The sequence below is a fragment of the Lontra canadensis genome, unplaced genomic scaffold (genome assembly GCF_010015895.1).
Source record: "Lontra canadensis isolate GAN:19392208 unplaced genomic scaffold, GSC_riverotter_1.0 scaffold361, whole genome shotgun sequence".
In the NCBI taxonomy this organism is placed as follows: Eukaryota; Metazoa; Chordata; class Mammalia; order Carnivora; family Mustelidae; genus Lontra; species Lontra canadensis.
This window is the reverse complement of record NW_022631355.1, coordinates 96,870-119,252: the sequence shown is the minus strand read 5'-3', so window position 1 is coordinate 119,252 and position 22,383 is coordinate 96,870. Positions and strand designations below refer to the sequence as shown.

At 47.6% G+C, this 22,383-nt stretch overlaps 1 protein-coding gene across 1 annotated transcript; it reads left to right on the top strand.

Annotated features, from left to right (window-relative positions):
* Positions 1-223: 223 nt before the first annotated feature.
* LOC116862861 (actin, gamma-enteric smooth muscle) lies at positions 224-21,421 on the top strand. The gene is made up of 9 exons (XM_032850293.1): positions 224-229; positions 8,521-8,682; positions 9,525-9,653; positions 12,790-12,900; positions 13,149-13,233; positions 15,139-15,300; positions 16,038-16,229; positions 18,136-18,317; positions 21,199-21,421. The coding sequence occupies exons 2-9, from the start codon at positions 8,557-8,559 to the stop codon at positions 21,340-21,342; spliced, it is 1,131 nt and encodes a 376-aa protein (XP_032706184.1). The 5' UTR covers positions 224-229; positions 8,521-8,556; the 3' UTR covers positions 21,343-21,421.
* The last annotated feature ends 962 nt before the right edge of the window (positions 21,422-22,383 follow it).

Here is a 22,383-nt window from a genome sequence, read left to right as displayed (position 1 = left end):
TGCATACATTTTTCAAATGATAATTCACTCTACCCAGCCCCCTTCCCCACCCCCCCCAAGGCCGATTTATTGAAAAAACCACCTTATATGGTAATATTGTTAACACACCGTCAGCTGGCCTTTTTAGGGACTCTGTTTAAAGAAGATCCGCCTCTGGGGTTTTATATTGCTCCGGTATTTATGCCAAAGACACAGCAGCCCTCAGTCACTGGGAGAAGTCGTCCACTCGGTGAGTACTGCACAGCCTCGGGCCAGCCCTTCCTTTCCAAGGCCGCCTGGCCCCCTGGGTGCGGGAGGCGCCTCCAGATTGGCCTGGCTTCCGTGACGCGGGCCCAGATCACACGTGAAGGCACTCCGTGGGCAGTGGTGCCTGCAAGCACGCTGTTGCCTTCCAGGAAAAGGCATTTCTGGCCACGGGGCTTCCTGGACAGCCCTTTGATCAGGTGGTGGGCAGGATATAACACCAGTGGTCTCTACTCACCCTGCTCACCTGGGCCAGTGCAGAGCTATATGCTTGTGTCCTTTGTCATGACTCTGAAAATCTGAGAGGCTGTTTTAGGGGAGCAGAGGCTTTGGTGGGGTTTTTAAATCAAAGCCGACAATGGTCCCAGTGTCTGTGAGATGTCTGTGTTGGGAATAGGTGTGTATTTTCTTCAGTCCCCTTGTGGGTCTCACTGTCCTCTGCTCCATGCTTGGCTGAGATGAATGGAGAATTTTCTCAATCCCTGAAGGCTCCAGGGTCACTGGGGGATGTGGGAAGTCAGGGCTGGGGCAGGGGCAAGTGTCCTGTGGCATCAAGCTCTGTTAGCTCTGGCAGGAATGAATGAACAAATTTGAGAGCCATCTAATTCATTCTGAAGGCAATGAAGCCTAGGGAAGTTAAGTGTTGCCCAAAAGTCTCACAGGCAACTGTGAGACCACCCGCCGAAGCCATCATCCACTGCTCCTGTCCCCCACAAACACACACAAATATAATTAAGAGGGAAATGAGACCAGGGGCTATTTCCACTCTGGTGACCAGAGTCTGCTAACATCTGTTTAGGGCTGAGGCAGCTTGGTGCAGTGGTGGAGGCCTTGGAGTCAGACTGCCCAGCTGCCAGAGTTACTGAGTGACCTCAGTTTTCTCTCTTGTACAATGGGAGTACTAATAATAACATCTACTCAGCAGCACTGTTGAGTAGATAATACATTTAATTAAATGAGATAATACGTTTACAGGGTGCTCAGCTCAGTACCCTCAGGGCCTGGCCCTGAGTGCTCAAACTTTAAGCACCTGGAAGGCTTGTTAAAACATGGACCGTCCTACCCTCCAGCCCAGATTCTGACTTCAGTAGGCTGGAGTGAGGCTGGGTAATCTCCATTCCTGGAGATACTGGTGATACTGAGGCTGCAGGTCTGGGACCACACTTTATACATACAGGGAGGCTGTAAGCACTTGCTTTTACTATCTGAACAAGTTTAGACTTTCAGGTTAGCCCTTAGAGTCAAAAAGAGATGGAACTTCCTCTGGTGGAGATGGATGGGCACTGGAGAAATTGCAATGAGCAGTGGACAGGTCTGGGACACCAAATGCACAATATGACATCATGACATGAGGCTAGAGTTCTTTCCTCCTTCCCTTTGCTCATTCCAGTAACATTTATTGAGTACTTACTATGTGCCAGGCACTGTTCCTATTCCTTAGGGATAATGGAGGGGCTTCTGCCATCGCTGGGAAAGATGAACAAACAAACATAAAGACAGCCCAAGAGGATCCCTCACCTAGCCCAGGAGTTATCAGGGAAGGCTTCCTGGAGGAACGGGTACCTGAGCTGGGTCCTGAAGTAGGACTAGTCTCGGTGTCAGGGATGCATAGTCTTTGGACTGTTTAAGTGTCTCAATTCCACCGAATTTAGATGTCAAGGCAGGAAGCATGGAGAACTAAGGTCAGAGGGGCAGGCAGGGCCGGATTCTGAGGCCTTCATACACTAAGGGATTAAACAATGGGGTACCACAGGAGGGTGACCGCGAAAGACCTGCCCTTTGAAGGGTCTGCACTGGCATTTGTGAGAAGACCGGACTGGAACGGGGCTAGAGCCCTACCGCAGCGCACTGAGGGTCCTGAGCGCCGGGCCTGCGGTGGTGCCGAGGTAGAAGTAAGAACCTGAGGATTGGTTGGGAGGGAGGTGGGAGGATGGTGGGAGGGGTGGGGTGTTGGGCGTGGCCTCCAGGGGGGCGGTGCGATTCTCTGAGGCGGGATTCCAGGGCCAGGCTGGGGCTGAGGGACGAAGTACCCGTAGGTGGAGTGAAGGTGCCATGGGGTCTGGGGTGCAGGTGCCCCGCAGGCAGTTGGCTCTGAGGGTCTGGAGGTCAAGAGGCGGGGTCTGGACTGGAGCGGAGCCGGGAGAGCGAGTGAGAGGCCCAGGTAAAAGAACATGCCCAGATTCCTGATGATCAGAAATATTACGAAACAGAAGTCATTTTTCATTTAATTAATTGCCTATCAACCAGGTCAAGATAGCTTAAAGTTGATTAGAGATGCTGCTACAATTTTCTACCACAGGAGTGTTTTTCGTTAAATTATTTCTCTGTGCCAAGCTCTCTAATTGTGTGGATATCCGTGTGAATGCGGATTGTTATAGGCGGCTGCTTAATGTCATTTAAAGCCCTCACTGCAAAATATTTCTCCAACTATTGTTTGAAGTCTCACCATCTGAGAGGCCTTCCTCTTAGGGCTTAAACTTTGCACTGAAGTGAAAATGTCTTTGGAAGCCGGCATAAATTATCGTCCCTTCAATAATCATTGATTTGTGAAGTGGGTGGTTCAGCTCCTTCCAATATGACAGACTTCATTCTGGGAGCAAGATCTGATGGAGAGGGGTAAGAGAGAGATCATAAGAACCTTTTTTTTTTTTTTTTTTTTTTTTTTTTTTGCAGTCCTTTACAGCAGGGGTTGGCATACTTCTTCTGAGGAGGGCCAGATAGAAAGTATTGTATTTTAGGCTTTGCACGTCTAAAGGTTTCTGTGGCAACTGCTCAAGTCTGTCTTCATAGGCAGAGCAGCCGCAGTCAGTATGTACCTGAACGGGTGTGGCTATGTTCCAATAAAACTTTATTTATAGGCATTGAAATTTGAATTTCATGTAGTTTTCTTGGGTTCTAAAATATTACCCTTTGGCTTTTTTTGCAACCTTTGGAAAACGTCAAGGGGGACCTGACTGGCTGAGTCAGTGGAGCACATGACTCTTGATCTTGGGTTCGTGAGTTCAACCCCAATATTGGGGATGGAGGTTACTTTAAAAAATAACAAAAATGTAAGAAAAAAGAAAAAATGTCAAAATCATTCTTAGCTGGTGGAACACACAAAAATCAGTGTGAGTTTGCTGGCCCTGATTTACAATTTATAGAGAATGTCCACTTTACTTCCATTACTCCATTTGCTCCATCACCCCAGGAGACAGAGGTTATCCTTTCCATTTTACAGCTGAGGAAACTGAAGTCCAGAGGGGAAGACCAGGGAAGGGCCATGGGAAGGAGGTGTCTTGAGAGAGGAGAAGGGCAAGGAAAGGGGAATTGGAGGGAACTCTGAAGTCAGATCTTATCTCCTTCAGAGTGACAGATTGGGGGCCTAACATCTCTGCCCTCATACTTGCCTGAGGGTGGCCAGGGAGATGAATGAGTGAACAAATTCTTTGCACCCATTATGTCTTTGGGTTTGGGCCACCTTGAGGGGCGGGGGTGGGGCCATGTTTCTAACTTTATGAAGTCCTCAGTGAAGACCAGATGTGGTACGTGTTCAAAGAGCCAGAACAATTTGATTGACTTTCTCAGAGCAGAAAGTAGTTGTGACCCCAGGAAACCACAGTGACTTTGGCCCTGGTTCAGCCGACATGCTCGAGCCCAGCCACAGATTACCAGCAAGCAGCTGAGGAAGGTCTAGAATTTCTCCTGGCAGAGACATTCCAGGAGAGCCTGGTTCCACAGTAAAAGCCTTCTTCCTGGGCAGCCTGGGGCCCCATGGAGGCCCCACTCCGGGCCAGCAGCCCCACCCTGCCTTCACCTTTCTCACTTCTCATTTGGTTCTGACTTCAAAAAAGCAGATTTAAATCCACCTAAAGTGCTGCAGAACCACATTGTTGACTTGACAGCTTTAAGTTGCTTTGTGTCTTCTCTCAGCCGCTGCTCTGCTTGGGAAAGTCCAACACTCTCTGTGTGAGGGGAGCTCAGGGAGAGACAAAAGGTTCATTGAAAAGCCAGGCAGGCTTGAATTATAAACCACACCAGAGAGAGAGATGCTGAGGGGACCCTCGAGAGAGACAGTCACGGAGGTGCAGCCTTGCGTCTTGGCCACCTTCTAGATTTGGGGGTTGTTTTCTTCTCATGGTGGACCACCTACTAGAACAGGGAAGCACAGCTGTTTGCTGAGCAGCTTGTGAAGAGAAAGAAAACCGCCTCCAGGTGATTCTACATCAGGTCCATGTGAGCGAGCTGTCATGAGACTGGACTGTGGGGGCACAGGGGTCCCAGGGGCAGAGCGGACCAGGTCTGGGAGGGGCTGCTCAAGTGGTGGATTGTCACGCAGCCTTTACTGAGCACCTACTCTGTGCTAATACTGAGTTAGGTTCAGGGGCTATAAACATAAATCACAGACTATCCACATAAAACACAGACTTAGTCCTGGCATAGGAGGGGTGCAGAGGCTCAGAGAGAGAAATGAACACAGACCCTTTTGTTTAGGGCTTTTGCTGCCAACAGCTCTAGAGAGACAGAGAGGCAGAAGCAAAAGCACCAAACATGGAGAAGTTAGGACAGCTTCACTAAGGTGGTGAGGAAGGTGTAAGCTTCAGGCTTTGGAACCCGTCCTGGTTGATGCCAGCCCTGCCTCTTCCTGGCGAAGAGACCTTGGGCCAAGTTCTTCCACTTCTCTGAGACTAGGTTTCCAAATCTGCAAAATAGAAATAAAAATATCATCCCTTGGGTTTTTTTGTGAAGATTAAATAGATAATCTATATGAAGAGCTCCACATTTTTCAAAATTAAAAATCATTTTTACCAAAAATGGAACCATGGAATATTCTGCTATGTTTCCCCTAGCAGTGCACCTTGCACCTTTTCTGTTCCATTAAATATTCTGCTCTCTCCATTGCATGAGGGTTTCTGGCAGTTAGTTTACAAACCAATTTATTATGTTTCTCATTTTGGTTCTTTTAAGCTATGATAAATCAGCTCTTAGCCAAATCTCTGCACCCACCCATGAGTGGTCCCCAAGGATGAATTCCTGAAAGTGCCTTTGTGGAGTCAAGATATATGTACATTTTTAAGACTTTGGATAAGTTTTCTTGAGTTCCCCTTCTGAAAAGTAGTACAGTTTGACACTCATGAAGGCAAACCCACCTCCCACACCTTTGCCAGCCAGGGTGGCCCCAAGAACCTGTTATAGTATTCCAGCCAGAGGTGCTGGTCAACAAAGTACTGCTTACCATCCACAGGACCCCAGTTCTTGCTCATGGAGGCTGAGCAAGAGCAGTCACAGTTTGCTCATTTAGACTCACATGCGGAAACTCATAGTTACTCAGTGAAATATTGAATTTCATATTATTTGATTCAGTTCATGTCTCTGTTTCTTGAGATCTTCTTGGGTTTCGATTCTACCATGTGGCATATTTAATATTACACTCTCTTCCAGCTCTGGAAACTTGATGGGCCTGTGCTCCGTATTCTCATGCAATGCATTTATAAAAATGTGTGACAAAGGACCAAGAGCGGAGCCCTGAGGGATATAGCGGCTTCCAGGTTGATGATGGTCCGTTAAATTAACACCTTTCAGTGACAGTAACTCAGGCAGCTGTAAATATGCCTAACTGATCAATTGTTCAGACCACGTGGCTTTGTCAATACAGATATCACAGGAGACCTTGTCCGATGCCAAGATCAAGTTAAGCTCAATGTCTCCTACCTTCTGCATTTCCAGCCCACAGCGGTCCTGGGAAGAAAAGGGAAGGCTGTTAGTCTGCCAACATTTGTTATTGGTAAACCCTTGCTGATTATAAGCAACTGCTTCTTTTTTTTTTATATAAGATTTTTAATTTATTTATTTGACAGAGAGAGATCACGAGCAGGCAGAGAGGCAGCAGAGAGAGAGAGGGAGAGGAGGAAGCAGGCTCCCTGCTGAGTAGGGAGCCCGATGCGGGGCTCCATCCCAGGACCCTGAGATCATGACCTGAGCCGAAGGCAGAGGCTTTAACCCACTGAGCCACCCAGGCGCACCGAGAAATCACTGCTTCTTTAATAACGTGTTCTCTAACAGTGCCTTCTGGAAACCTGCCTATCTTGCATTCAAGAGTATCTGAGGTTTTAGAAATCCGCTTTCTTTCCCGTTTTGAACATTGGAACAAACTTTGCCCATCTTTCGTCTTCTGATGGCTCTTCATCTTCCACTTCTCTAACATGGTGGGAAGTTACGGATCTTCTCTGCCATCCAGAAACTGCTCAGACCAGAAATGATACTGTTTTAAGCAGCTAGGTAAGGGTGCTTTCCTTCAGTCTCCACCTCGTTGCAAACCTTGATTTCCCCTTCTGTTTCTTTTCTTCTGCATGTCCTTCTCCTGTACACCCAATGATTAGTTCACTCATTCATTTTGATGACAAAGATTTAAGAGCCCAGTCTGTGCCAGACATGGTGTCGGGCTCACTGAGGAATCACTGGGGAGCATACCAGGGAGAGCTCCCTTTTAGCTTTAAAGTTGTGTTATGAAGCTTCCGCTCAGCCTTGACTTAGCCTTTCTGACCTCATATTCACAGGTCTGTGGCTCAGTCTCCTCTTCACTTTGTCCACCTTCATCCTGAGGCCATGGAGGGGCCAGGGTCACAGGTCTCTGTAGCATTTATCTCCTTCCCACCTGTGGTCAAATATTCTGAATGAAGCTCCCACGGGCCCTCCTCCTCAGGGGTCACCTTCCCCCTCTTCTGGACTGCTGAAAGTTGGCCTCCCTGAGCCCTAGGCTGGTGCCTTTCCCACTTCCTCCCCTTCCCCCCCCCCCCCCCCCCCCCCCCCCCCCCCCCCCCCCCCCCCCCCCCCCCCCCCCCCCCGCCCCGCCCGGCCCTCCCCCGCCCCCGCTGGGGACTCACCAGGCTGGGAAGCTTCCGTTTTCTCCAGGAGGAGAGTCAGGGGTGGTGCTTCCTGGCTGGAACCCTCTCTCCTCTCAGGAGCTTCCTCCCTGAGGCGCTTTGGCCCTTAGGACTGAGAATTTCACTAGAACCACTGCATTTCTTGTTCGTTAATGGCATGTTATATTGTTGATTTTTATTATAAACGATATGCGAATAGAGTGTCCTTGGGAAAAAATGAAAACATCATAGCTATAAGCCAGCACCTCCTCTCGGGGGTCCCTGCCTCCTCCAGAGGTAATCAGGGTGCTCTGTCAGAGACTTTGTTTTTCAGACCTTTTTGCTATGAGTTCACATCCACAAAAAGAAAATGATGGAAAAAACAACATTGTTTCGTTCTTTGAAAAGAATTCATTGCAGAGCGGTCCGGGTGGCTCAGTCAGTTACCCGTGTGCCTTGGGCTCAGGTCATGATCCTAGGGTGGTGGGATCGAGTTCCACATCGGGCTCCTTGTTCAGCAGGGAGCCTGCTTCTCCCACCCACACCCTTTTTTTGTGGACTCTCTCTCTCTTTCTCTGTCAAATAAATAAATGCAATCTTTAAAAAAATTAAAAAGAACTCACTAGATTGTTTTATAACATAAAACATTATACTCTGCAACTTGCTCACTGAGTAGAATGGTTTAGAAAACTATCCACTTTAATCCCTATAGATTGGCCTGGCTCTTCTCTTGACTTCAGTGTAGAATCCCATAATTTGGACCTTCGACTAGTTCCAAAGTATAAGTTTATATGTTTCTCGAGTCAGAGTTCCAGTTTCCCCCACCTTTGCCAACACCTATTGAATCTTAACCGTACGATGGATGAAAATGGTCTTATCTCACTTGTGCTTCCCTGAGCACTAGTGAGGCCGAGCATCTTTACACAGACACATTTATTTTTTCACAGTTCTGGAAATTAGAAAGTCTGAGTTCAAGGCATTGGCAGGGTTGGTTTCCTCTGAGGCCTCTCTCCTTGGCCTGCAGATGGCTGCCCTCTTGCTGTGTCTTCACATGGTCTCCCTCTGGTGCGCGTCTGTGTCCTAATCTCCTCATCCGATAAAGCTATCCATCTTACTAGGTTAGTCATATTGAACACCAGTCATGTTAGATTAATGAGTTCATTTTAACTTAATTACCTCTCTAAAGACCCTACCGCCAAATACAGTCACACTCTGACATACTGGGGGTTAAGATGTTAACGTATGAATTTGGGGAGTGGGGGGGGTGAGGGACACAATGCAGCCCAGGCCAACAGGGTTGAGGGAAGAAGTCCACCTGTCCGTCGTGGAACTGGGCCCTGGCTGGAGGTGGACTAAAGCTCCAAAACCAAGAATCCTGTCTCCAACATGATTTCGACAAGTGGCTGACTACTTCTCTTCCCCTCCTGCTCCCAAGGTGCTCCAGCCCCTGGTTCACTTGGCCACACTCACCATGTGTGAAGAGGAGACCACTGCGCTCGTGTGTGACAATGGCTCTGGCCTGTGCAAGGCTGGCTTCGCAGGAGACGATGCTCCCCGGGCTGTCTTCCCCTCTATTGTGGGGCGCCCTCGCCACCAGGTGTGTGCTCATCTGGAGCCAAGGCACTGAGCCACTAGGAGAAAGTGCCACAGAGTGGACACTGGACTGACTGAGCTCTCTGTGTGTGTGTATGTGTGTGTGTTGTATGAGTGTGTGTGTTGGGGTTGGGAGACCCTGTTCTGATTAACAGAATAAGGCTTTTCAAATATCAATACCCAGGACCAAGTGCAATACATTCCAGGGATGCAGAGATGGTGTTCTGTCTGCCTCAGGTCTGTGGGATTGTTAGGTTTGGAAGAAAAATTTTAAAAATACACGCAACTAAACAAGACCCTTGCCTTTAAGAAATGTATACTCTGTGAGCTAACTTGAAATCACAGGCTAGCATAGAGACAAAAGACTTCACCAGGGGGAGTGCAAAGGAGGGAGAGATTAAATCTGAGTGGAGGGACCAAGGAAGGACAGGCTTGGGAGAAAAGGGATAAGAGAGCATGAAGATCTCCACATATGGTGGGGGGGGTGGCGGTACAGGAGCCAAGATTTGGAGACTTAAAAATGCAAGTATTTGAGGAGGACAAGGACAAGTCCTTTGTGCGGAAGTAGAGGAAGATGTGTTTGGAAGGCCTAACTCTCTCAGAAAATGAGGTCATCTTAGGAGGGAGAAGAAAGCCGAGCCCTCGGGAAAGCCTTCACCTTCTCTCCTCACTGCCTCCACGGTCGTGGATGTCTGCCTGACTCTTGTCTCTTTCTTTCCTGTCTCCAGGGAAGTCAGATATCTGTCCTATGCGTGTCCTTCTTCAGAGACCCCTCCTGGGGCCTGGGTCCCCTGAAGTAGAGCTCTCAGCTAACTCCCTTCTGAATCCCCGTCTTTTGCATTGCAGGGTGTCATGGTGGGAATGGGCCAGAAAGACAGCTACGTCGGGGATGAGGCTCAGAGCAAGCGAGGGATCCTAACGCTCAAGTACCCCATTGAGCACGGCATCATCACCAACTGGGACGACATGGAGAAGGTATTGGCAGCTCCCCTTTTAGTGTAATAATGCATCATCATGACCCTCATCTCCCACAGGTCTCTGCCCTGTCAGCTGCCTCTAAAATGTTTCTCGTGTCCTTCTTTCCTTCCTGTCCATCCTCATGGCCACTCTCTGTGGGGCTGCCACCCGCTCTCACTGGGTGCTTGCAGTGGTGTCCTGATTTGTCTCCCGCCTTACGGACCGGTGAATTCTTTATGATGCCGCAAAGCTTGTCTTTCTAAACACGGATTGTGTCACTCGCCTCCTTGGGAATCTTCAGTAGCTCCTCATTAAGCACAGTAGGTCCCTAACCCCCTGTCTGGCATCTGAGGGCCTGTCCCACCCAATGTCCAGCTTGAGCCTCTCAAGCAGCTCCCCCAGAGGAGGCCCTGATGCCTTGGCTGCCTCTTACAGGCACAAACGGCTTCTCTCCCTTTCATTTTCCCGGTGGTGACCTCAGGTAGGTGCATTGATGCTGGGTCGTTATGCTGATTCTCTAATGAAAATTCTAAGTAGGACTCTCTAGGGGTTTCTGGAAGCGTGTGTGTGTGTGTGTGTGTGTAGTGTGTGTGTGTGTGTGTGTAGTGTGTGTGTGTGCAAGAAAACACAGAAGTGGGGGGCAATTTTTAAATGGCAGTTTGTGATCCACAAAATCACGTGTGTGGAATGTGAATAGAGTCCTTCTAATATTCTTTTCCTAAATTCTGCTGACATTTGTCTGAGAATCCCTGTTTTGGCAAGGAGTGCCTTTTGAAGCATACTAGAGTGCTTATCGAACAGACTGTGACCAGAAGTAAAGAATGTTGCCGTGAAATCTGTAATGCACCCTGCCATTCTCTAAATCCCAGACCCAGGAACTCTGGGTGTGAGATAAATAGAAACGACACCATAGCTTTCGTTTTGCACCATGACATGGCTAAGACCACAGACCCCAGAGTCAGTGGCAGGGAGACCTGGGAGTGAGTCCTTCTTTCAGATCCTCAGTTTCCTCATTTGTACAGAGAAAAGAAAAACTTTTTTCATTAGGTTACTTTGGAAATTGAATTAGGTACTCAGTATAATCCCAGGGCATGCAACATACTTCATCATGCTCAATAATAGCGTATATTACTTGTATGGACCTAACAGTGTCTAATTCAAAAATATAATAGACAAAATATTTTAGTATATGTTTTAGCATAGTAGTAACAATGTGTGAACTCTTTATTTTTTTTAAATATGTTTTATTTATTTTAAAGATTTTATTTACTTATTTGAGAGAAAGAGAGAGTGAGAAAACATGAGCTGGGGGAGGGGCAGAGGGAGAAGCAGACACCCCTCCCCCAGCAGAGCTGGGAGCTGGATGTGGGGCTCGATCCCAGGACTCTGGGGTCATGACTAGAGCCGAAGGCAGAGCCTGATGGACTGAACCACCCACATGTGCCCCATGTGTGAACCCTTTAAAGAAATTCCTGAAAATATATTGTGTGCCTGGTGCACCTGGGTGGCTCAGGTGGTTAAGTATCTGATTCTTGATCTCCAGTCAGCTCAGGATCTCAGGTCAAGATCTCAGGGTCATGAGATTGAGCCCTGCCTGGGGGTCCATGCTAGGTGTGGAGCCTGCTTAAGATTCTTTCCCTCCATGTGCTCCTTACCCCACCTCAAGTGCTCTTATGTGTGTGCACTCTCTCTCTCTAAAAAAAAAAAAATATATATATATATATATATATATGTGTGTGTGTGTTAAATATATATAATAAATATATATCTATAGATAATATATTTATATTTATATAATAAATAAATTTATATATTTATATAATATATTTCATATATAATATTATAAATATTTAAATATACACATATATATTTTGTATACTCTAAAAATATACATATATATGTATTTAATTATACTATGTGCTTGAAAGAAAAATACAATAGATGAAAGCTGTGTTTGTTATCATCTTGGGTGTCTTTCTCCCCTCCAGACTTTGAAACCAAGATCAAGGGGCCATATCTGATTCCTACCTGCTCTCTGCACAGTTAGCACCATCCTAGCCCAAAGCCAGGAACCCACAATTATATGAGTACAATGGAAGCGGATGGCCCTGAGCCCCGCCTCTGAGGAAATCAGAGCCCTATGTCCCTGCCACTTGGCTGAACCCCTCTGAAATACAGACTCCTGTTGGGTCGTCTTGGATCACTGGACACAGTGGGGAAGAAATTACTTCCTCTAAAGCAGTGATTCTCAACAGGAGCAATTTTGCCTCCTGGGGGGCGTCTGGCAATGTCTGGAGACATTATTGCTTGTCATCACTGGAGAGGTGCTGCTGGCATCTCATGGGTTGAGGCCAGGAATGCCAAACATCCTGGAATGCACAGGTCAGCCCCCCACATTGCTGAATTACCCAACTTAAAATGTCAAAGTGCTGCAGTTGGGAAACGCTGCCCTAAAGCCCCAGCCTAGCCTGTCACACAGGGGACGGTTCAAGCATAGCTGTCAGGTTCCCAGCAGGAGAGAAAACACACTCAGCAGCTGTCCTGAATTAAGAAAGGACTACTTAGAGAAGTGTGAGCAGAGTTATGGAACCAGAAAGGGGAGTTGAGGCACCCATGTAGTTAGAACAGAGGAACACTCTTACACCTGTAAGCCTGAAGGGTGGGGGTGGGGCAGTGTCACTGGAGCTGGGAGAGGGGCTGTCCAATAGGGGTGGGGCTCATGGAGGACCACACTGTTGCTTGGAGAAACACCCGGACATCTCTCCCTCTTCCCATCCTCTTGCTGGTGTCTTGCATCAGCCAAACATAGCCAGAAGCCGGGAGACAAGGAATGCTGAGAGATGCGATTGGCCTGGCCCCCACCCCCAGGGGCAGAAGGTGGGAAGAGACAGAAGAGGGGAGAGTTCAAATGGAAATAATCCATATGTTAAGTATATTGGCCCCAGGCCTGAGTCCTGTCTGGGTCCCTGTTGGAAAGGAACATAATCTCTAAAGGTCAAGCAGAAATTGCCAGGATTCCTCTCCAGAGGTGAGGAGGTCTCCTCTCTAGAACCCAGCCCGTGCTATGAACAAGGTGTCATCTCCCCCACCATGAGCATGCCAGTTAGAGTTTTCTAGGAATCTCCTTGGCTCATTTGACTTTTGTCTCAACCAGATCTGGCACCACTCCTTCTACAATGAGCTGCGGGTAGCACCCGAGGAACACCCCACCCTGCTGACAGAGGCCCCCCTAAATCCCAAAGCCAACAGGGAGAAGATGACCCAGGTAAGAGGCCAGAGAGTCTTAAATATGAGCACAGGAATGTAGCATGGATCCCTTCTCCCTTCCATGCATCAGGACGACAACAATTTCTGAGGACATGCTGTATACGTGGTCTATACCAGGCCCTGTGGGAGGTGGGAGTGGGGTAAATAGACCCAGCCTCTTGCCTTTAATAAGGTTAAAACCACCCTGTGGGCCAAGAGGTGCTGTGATTTCTGCCAGATCCCCCTGTATCCGTATTGTTCTTTCAGATCATGTTTGAGACCTTCAATGTTCCTGCCATGTACGTCGCCATCCAAGCTGTACTCTCTCTCTATGCCTCTGGCCGTACAACAGGTGAGTAGCCTGTAATCCCATCCCTTCCTGACTCTGGGGGGCAGAAGAGAAAGCTGGGCTCCCGCAGAGTTTCCTGCTCAGGAGAATCAAAGGGACAGCTAAAGTCCAGGGAAAACCCTGCATAGAGGTAACAGAAAGGAATGCATTCAGGTCTACCCGGTAGAGCTGGCAAGGATTTATACGAACCAAGCATGACCAGTACATCCAGCAGGGGCCGTTTTCCTCACAGCAGTCAGTCCCCGAGCTTACACACACTTTCCAAGAATACTGGAATATTCCTGCTCATGAACTTGTGATGTGGCTATCTGTGTGCCCTTTGTATGGAAAGATGCTCAGGGAAACAGAGGGAACTTCAAGATAAAGCAATTTCTAATGGGGGGGGGGTGCCTGGGTGGCTCAGTGGGTTGAGCCTCTGCCTTTGGCTCAGGTCATGATCTCAAGGTCTTGGGATCCAGCCCCGCATCGGGTTCTCTGCTCAGTGGGGAGCCTGCTTCTCCCCTTCTCTCTCTCTCTCTGCCTGCCTCTCTGCCTACTTGTGATCTCTGTCTGTCAAATAAATAAATAAAATCTTAAAAAAAAACCACAGCAATTTCTAATGGGGATTTGACGGCTTCCATGAACATAGCTCAACATTCATTCATTCAAGTATTCATTATTTGTTCGTCCATTCATTCATTCATCAGGTATTTTTCCATTACTCCCTACCATGGGGCAAAGACTACACCAGCCCATGGCTGTACACCAACAAGGAAGACAGCCCTGCCATCACAGAGCTAACAGTCTAGTAGGGGGAGCAGGGCAAACACAAAAGATAATTTCACTGCTGATGACAAGGACAGCGATGGGGAATGTGTGATGGTTCTATAACCTACTCATTTGTTTTACCATTTTTCTACTGCTGGACTTTATGGTTGTCTCCAGCTTTTATTTTTTATTGCAAAATATGCTCTGATCAACGCCCTTGTACAAGTGTAAGCTCCTGATCCCTGGGTGTTTCTTTTGCTTCTGGCCCTTACTGAACCATCTTATTGTGCTAATCATGTCTCAGTTGGTTCTCTTGGGTCTTCCAGGTATACAGCCTCATCATCTGCAAACAATGACAATTCTGTTTCCTTTTGATAATATCTCTTTTTCTGTTTTCTGTCATATTGCTTTGGCTAGAACATCTAGGACAATATTAAGTAATAAGGCAATAATAATATTATACTGTTTCTCCATCAGTTATGGTATGGCTTTTGGACTGAGAGAGATTTATTATCATACTGAAAAGCTCCTTTTCCTCCATGGTTTATTAAGTTTCATCAGTAGAGAATGTTAATTTTTTTTTTCACATCGGGTGGTTTTTATATTCCCTTCCAGATCTAACATTCTCCATGCATGTACATATGGGTTAGTTTAATGCCAGAAGGATATGCAAATTATCCAATGTCCCTTAGAGTCGACAACTAAGATGCACATTGACAGATATGCAGTACAGTGAAAGTGGTTTTTTTTTTAAGATTTTATTAATTTATTTTAGAGAGAGAGAATGAGAGAGAGAGAGAGAGAGCTTGAGAAGGGAAGGGTCAGCGGAGAGCCTGATGTGGGATTAGATCCCAGGACTCCAGGATCATGACCTGAGCTGAAGGCAGTTGCCTAACCACCTGAGCCACCCAGGCGCCCCAGTACTGTGAAAGTGTTTTAAGGAATACAAGAAGGGAAGATGTTTTACTTGCCTTCCAGAAGGCTATAGTCTCATTTGGGAGAATAAATGAAGTACACAAAAAATATTACTGATGATCCTTATGGTGGTTGAATTTTCTCAGCTGCTGGAGAAAAATATGGTAGTTGAAGACCATTTGGTGACTGATCCCAGAAAGATGAAAGACAAGAAGTTTTCATAGGTCCTATCCCCTCTCTCCATAGGCATCGTGCTGGATTCCGGGGATGGTGTCACCCACAATGTCCCCATCTATGAGGGCTACGCACTGCCCCATGCCATCATGCGCCTTGACCTGGCTGGCCGTGACCTCACTGACTACCTCATGAAGATCCTCACAGAGAGAGGCTATTCCTTTGTGACCACAGGTATCCAGCCCCTTTCCTGATTTTGACTTGAGCTCAAACCAAATCTGATCTGGGACCAAACGTTCTCTGATGAAAAGTCTGTGGCCCCCATCCTCAAATTCTCTAAAGATAGATGGGGAGGATTCTAGGCTGGAACTGGGCCTCTGGACAAGACAGATAGTCAAGGCGGCCTTATTTATGGCAGAAGATTCCCAACTGAGATGGTCTCGGGATGGGGACAGGGCCTCCTTATGTGCCCTTTCACAGCATTCCTTCCTTCCCCAGGGACCTGCTATCTCTGGTTTTTACGGGGTTGAATGATAGTAAAAATCTGACGATGCATTTTGTTACTGAAGGGAATTTATGGTTTCTCTGAGGACACATGGAATAAATAAGGTCTGAATTTCTAAGAAGTTGTCATGGCTCAGTGCCCAGCCCAGGCAAGAGGAGACTTTAGGCAGGAGCTTTCCTAGATTCTGTAAGATCACAACAAATCCTCCTACGTCTGTACCAGTGCTGTGTCCTGTAACGTCCTCAGGAAGGCCCGTAGCTTTGTCAGGACAGAGTAAAGAAAAGCCCATGCGAAGTTTTGCCTAGGAATCAAGATTTTGTGGACTTGCACTTTAGGAAGAGGAATGAAAAATTAACATTTGTCCTAAAAATGAATCCAAAGTAGAAGAAGAGTTTTTCATGGAGATCAAAGTAGGACAAACTAACAGAATAGAGGATCTACTTTCTGTCATTTCTTCTCTTTCTAGCCGAGCGAGAAATCGTGCGAGACATCAAGGAGAAGCTGTGCTATGTGGCCCTGGACTTCGAGAACGAGATGGCCACAGCAGCCTCCTCTTCCTCCCTGGAGAAGAGCTATGAGCTGCCAGATGGGCAGGTCATCACCATTGGCAACGAGCGCTTCCGCTGCCCCGAGACCCTCTTCCAGCCTTCTTTCATTGGTGAGATGCTGCCCTCTGTCCCTGCTAATTGGGAGCGGAGGGGGTGAGGTGGAGGAGTGGGAAAAACATCAGGAGTCATGCACACTTTGTTTATAGTTCATATATAGCCCATATTTTTCCAGGAAGGGCCCAAACATATCAACAATACAACCAGATAAAATCTAACTTTTATTTATTTATTTTTAAGATTTTATTTTTTTAAGTAAGCTCCACACCCAACACGGGGGTTGAACTCAGAACCCCAAGATCAAATGTCATATGCTGTACCGACTGAGCCAGCCTGGTGCCCTGATAAAATCGAATTTTAAATAAAAGGATAGGGAAATCAAAAGAAAAGCAGAATAGGGAATATAACATAAAACTAAGAATAAGGCTAATACACAAAACACTTCTTGGATTGAAGTCACCGGGGCCAAAACCCATAGCGGTAAGCAGGACAGGTTTGGGGTCAGACTTGGTCTCAGGTCCTGTTTCTGCCCCTTTAAAGCCTGTCACCTTGGACGTGTTACTTTCTTCAAATCTCAGTTTTCTCACCTATAAAGTGGAAATAACGATTAGTGCCAACTAGATGGGGTTGCAACAAGGACTAAGTACAAGACTATTTAGTACAAGGACAACTATTCTCTTGAGGACTGTGTGGGAAGAGTCAGGCCTGTAAACAAATGTTAACAGACAGCAGTAGTGCATAGCAGCTGAACAAAGTGATATAAGCCTAAGAGATCAGTAAAGTCTTCTTAGGGAAGGCAAACATTTGAGCAGAATCTTAAAGAATGAGTATCATTTGATGGTGTCTGGGGGCAGGAGTGCAGGATGGCAAATGGCATCCAAGGCAGATGGAAGGGTACATGTGAAGACATGGAGGTGTGCAAGGTCATATTCTACTTGGGACACGATGAGAGAAGTGTGTGTGTGTGTGTGTGTGTGTGTGTGTGTGTGTTTGCACACGGGAAAATGGAGAAAGTTGCTGGACCACACCAAGAGCATAGTGGTTAATCATATCAGCAATGAGATCCCTGAAAGCTGTGAAGCAGCACTGTAGCCAGGTTAGGTTTGTATTTTAGGGAGATTCCTCTAACCTCAGTGTGAAATTATGTCGCATGGAGGAAAGACTAGAGGTGGGAGGAGGCCAGGAGGTGGGCATGAACTAGTTTAGTCTACAGGCCTTTCACTGTGGAAGGCCCCGGCGGCAAGCTAAGGTAGCTAGATGTAACCTGTAGATTGGGGGGGGGGGGCTGTCAAAGATGACATGATGAGTATACCCATGCAATGGAACATTTTTTGACAATAAAAGAGATTAAAGCACCAACACACACTCTAACATAGGTGCACCTTGGAAACATGGGTTGCAGTGTGAACATGAACATGCCGTTAAGTGATAGGCACCAGACGCAAAAGGCTACATATCGTAGGATTCCATTTATATGAAAGGTCCAGAACAGACCAGTCTATAGAGAAAGAAAATAAATTAGTGGTCCCCTAGGACTGGGGGAGGGGTGAAGAGGAAGATCGCAGTGTCTACTAAAGGATATGGAGTTTCTCTTTGGGGTGTTACAGATGTTCTAAAATTAGATTTTGGCAATGGTTGCACAGTCCATGAATCAACTAAAAACTACTGGACTTTGGAAGGGTGAATATTACGATATGTGAATTATAACTCAATAAAACTTGAGAAAAGATGACTCAGTGAAAGTGTTCCCTTAGAAATATGCCTCAGCTGATCAATGTGAAAGATCAATCGGAATAGGAGGAACCAAAGGCCAGTTGGAGGTCTGATCCTGTAAGCTGTCTGGGAGGTGATTAAGGGTCTGAGCTAAGGTAGTTGCAACAACAGAAGGATCCCTTGAGGAGCTGGAGGTGTGGGTATTTATGAATTGACGGGTGCTGACTCTTACTATGACCTGTGTAGGCATGGAGTCCGCCGGAATTCATGAAACCACCTATAATTCCATCATGAAGTGTGACATTGACATCCGCAAGGACTTATATGCCAACAATGTCCTTTCGGGGGGTACTACCATGTACCCTGGCATTGCTGACAGGATGCAGAAGGAGATCACAGCCCTGGCCCCCAGCACCATGAAGATCAAGGTGGGTCCTGCCCCCCAGATCCCTCCACCCAGTCCTTGGGATAAAGACTTGCCTGCCTGGGAGATGTTCCAAGTCGGTCTGCCTGGCCTGTAGATTGGTGGCCTCCTGGGCTCAGCATACTCCTGGTCTGGGACGAATTCCATCTCGAGGGATTATGTTCCTCAGGCACTGATGAAATGGGGACATGCAGAGCATGGGATCTCAAATGTAACCCTATGATGTCCTATGACAAGGGGTGAGAGAATTTGGGAGGAAGAGAATATTGAGGGGCTGAGGATGCAATCAAGAGAAGGGAAAGGGTGGGAAGAAAAGAAGGAAGCAACGCTACAGTGTCTTTAGACTTTAAAAGGGATGTGCGTGTTCCCCCAGAGACCGGTGAAAGTTCCAGAGATAAAGTTTGGCATGGGGCAGCCTTCTGGTTCAGACTCACAGTGACATCACTTGATTCCTGGACAGCCTGTGATCTGTTGTAGCCTCTTGGCTCCCGTCCTCCTCACGCCGCTACTCACCAAGGCAGCTCAACGCACAGGCCTCATCAGAATGGGGGCCTCTTGTCTTCAGCTTCTCTCCAGACTCTGGTCCCAAGCAACCATACAGAGCTTTTTTTTTTTTTTTTTTTTTTAAGATCTTACTCATTCATTTGACAGAGAGAGCGCACAAAGCAGGTGGAACAGCTGGCAGAGACAGAGGGAGAAGCAGGCTCCCCACTGAGCAGGGAGCCCAATGTGGGGCTCGATCCCAGGACACTGAGATCATGACCCGAGCTGAAGGCAGAGGCCCAACCGAGCCACCCAGGTGCCCTACAGAACTTTTTAGGGTTTCTAGGAACGTTGCAGCTAGCAGGTTTAGAAAAGGAGTTGGGAATTGAATAGAGATAACAAATAGGTTGAGAGTTACAAAGTCTCACAGTAAAGTTGGTCTCTGGGAGTTCGCTACATCTGAGTGTATTCTAAGAAACTTTTTCACAAAGGAAGGCTGCCCCAGGGCTTCCCCGCTGCCTAGCGGATGGTGCTCAGCAAAGGCAAGCAGAGCGGGTTACCAGAAAACGGGTGGGAGCCTGTGGGCCCTTCTCACGGGGAGCCACGGGGGGAGCCACGCGGGGAGCCACGCTTCCTGAAGCTGCCACACTGGGGGCATGGCGCCAGGCCCAAGGCAGGGGCTTTTTACCAGGACCATTGACTACATCCCACCTCACCCCCAGATTCTGGCTCACCAGATCCAGGGCGCCCCCATCACCTACACCGATAACACACATACGCATTTCCATGCATATCCCAATTTGTGACCCACTGCCCTGAGTTTAACAGCACGTGCCAGCCTTCAAGCTTTCAGCCTTCAAACTTCAAGGTTTAGAATCTAATCAGGAGACATGATCGCTGAGAGGGCAATGTAAATAAGACGTGGCCGGGGGCTGGGTGGCTCAGTGGGTTAAAGCCCCTGCCTTCGGCTCAGGTTGTCATCCCAGGATCCTGGGATCGAGCCCTGCATCGGGCTCTCAGCTTAGCAGGGAGCCTGCTTCCTCGTCTCTCTCTCTCCCTGCCTCTCTGCCTACTTGTAATATCTGTCAAATAAAATCTTTTAAAAAAATCAGAACTTAAAAAAAAAGACAGGAGGAGAGGAAAGGGCACTCAAGGCAGGGGAAATTAGACCAAGCAAAAGTGCCCCAGGGTGTGTGTGCGTGCAGGTACGAACAGCCCAGCCAAACGGGACAGCCAGATTTGTGTAGAGGAACTGGGGAGACGAGACAGATGTCGAGGATATGGAAGAAGAGAGGTGAGGTGAGTTGGCATTGAGATGGAGGACCCCAGCCCAGGACTCTTCTCACAGCCCGAGCCACACAGCAATAATGTGACTGTGCTGTTCCTTGAGGTATCAGTCCAAAGAGTGACCGAGTGCCTTTGTCTGACTGAATAATAAGATAACTTCTCACGACTCCTCTTCTGCAAATCCATGATCTCCGCAACTTATGAAAGATGTAGAGAGGGTCTAAGGAGACAAAAACAATCAGTTCTGTGTCCCATTTTTTTCTGGCCCTGGATTCTTTGACCCTTTAGTGGCTGTCCCTCTGGATCCACTTGTAGGTGGTGTTCAAAGTTGTCTAACTGGCAACCAATTTCTAGAAGCTAAGCTCGGGACTCCCAGTGGCAGGGATGCACCATGTGTCTCTGAACTTGAGAACTTGTCAGCTACCAGTAGCTATCAACAGATGAGACTCAAGACAGGGTCTGAGTGCTCTAGCCGACTCAGGATTGGCAGAAGCTCAGCCTCAGCTGCCCACACAGCCAAACTCCAGGCAAGAACAGAGAGGTGCTGTCCCTGTCGATGTTTGTCTTGGTCATCTATTGCCGAGGAGCAAGGAACTGTGAGATCTCAGGGACATAACCATAAGTGTTTATCTCGTGTGCAACTGCAGGTCAGCTGGGAGCGAGCGGTCTAAGTCAGGCCTGGTTTGGCCGCTCTGCTGGGCTGGCCAGCTTGGGTCAGGTCCAGAGCTTTCCTGCTGGGGCCCAGGCTGAAGGGCCAGCAGCCTCCTAAGGGAAGCCCTTCTCATCAAGGCAGAAGCACAGCTTCCTGCTTGAGGCACATTTCAAGTTCCTGTTTGTGTCATGTCTGCCAATGTCCCATCCCTCAAAGCAAATACAGAGCCCAGCCCCAAAGTCACAAAGCAAAACAGTGTGCCCTTCCCATGGGGGGAGGACTGAGGGCCGGAATAAAGATTTGAGCAACAATTTAATCTACCCCAAGGTTTTACCCTGTTTGTTTCTGACCGTGGAGGCGGTCCTTATCTGGAGCAGCCCCACACTGTGATGAGAGGATCTCCTGGACCAGTTCCCTATTCCCTTGGGCACTAATCGTGATTCACCACATTTATTCTTTGCAGATTATCGCTCCCCCAGAGCGGAAGTACTCAGTCTGGATCGGAGGCTCCATCCTGGCTTCTCTCTCCACCTTTCAGCAGATGTGGATCAGCAAGCCCGAGTATGACGAGGCAGGGCCCTCCATTGTCCACAGGAAGTGCTTCTAAAGTCAGAACAGACTCTCTAGGGTTCCCCTGGAGACTGCTCTGTTACCTGTCATGAAACATTAAAACCTGCAAAGCCTTACTTCTCGTGTGGAGCTTTTGTTTAACCCCCACCCTGGACTTTCACACAGTGCTGAGGGCTTTTCACACCTTATTACTCATCCACACAGTGATCCTGTGAGATGCGTGTAATCCCATATTACAGATGAGGAAACTGAGGCTCAGAGAAGTTAAGAACTTGCTAAAGACAAGCGTACCAAGATTAAAATCCAAGTGTGTCTGACTCTAAAGCTAGTACTCCTACTGTATTACCTTGTTTCCCTTTCCTTGAACATGAGTAAGAATGAGGGCTAGATGACTCTTGGTGGCAGGTAAAGAAACAAGGACTTTCAGAGGTGTAAGTCCTTGTACTCAAGGGCAACACACAGAACATAACCGGAAGGGGAAACACAAGATTTATAGGCTGTGACATAAGAGGGATTCAAGCACAATGTTTGAATTTGGGTGGTGGAATGTCATAATGGGCTTAAGATCTCTATGAGCCCCTTTGTTATTGAGGATTAGGCTGTATTTTGCCTCAAAACTAACCAAGAAAGGAGCAGCACCCTTAGGAAGAATTGTTTTTTCTTAACCTCCTCTCCTCCTCCTCCTTCCTCTTCTTCTTCTTCTCCCTCTCCCCATCTTGTTCTTGTTCTCCTTTTCCCCTTCTTCTTCTCCTCCTCCTCTCTCTCTCTCTTAGTCTCTTTCTCTCTTATTTGTTCCCCACTCCCTGCCCTTAGTCAAATCTGTTAAAATGTCACAAGTATTTACTGAATTTTGGGCATCTGTTATTACTGGGTAAGGCCACATGGGACTTATGTACCCAGCAGAGATGATTCCTGCCCATGAAAGTATCATTGCATAAAAGGGGGGGGGCACATACACGACAATGATTTAAGGTGAAATAGAAGCACCCATAAAGTACAACAAGAAAACAAAGGGTAGGGGCACCTGGGTGGCTCAGTGGGTTAAAGCCTCTGCCTTTGGCTCGGGTCATGATCTCAG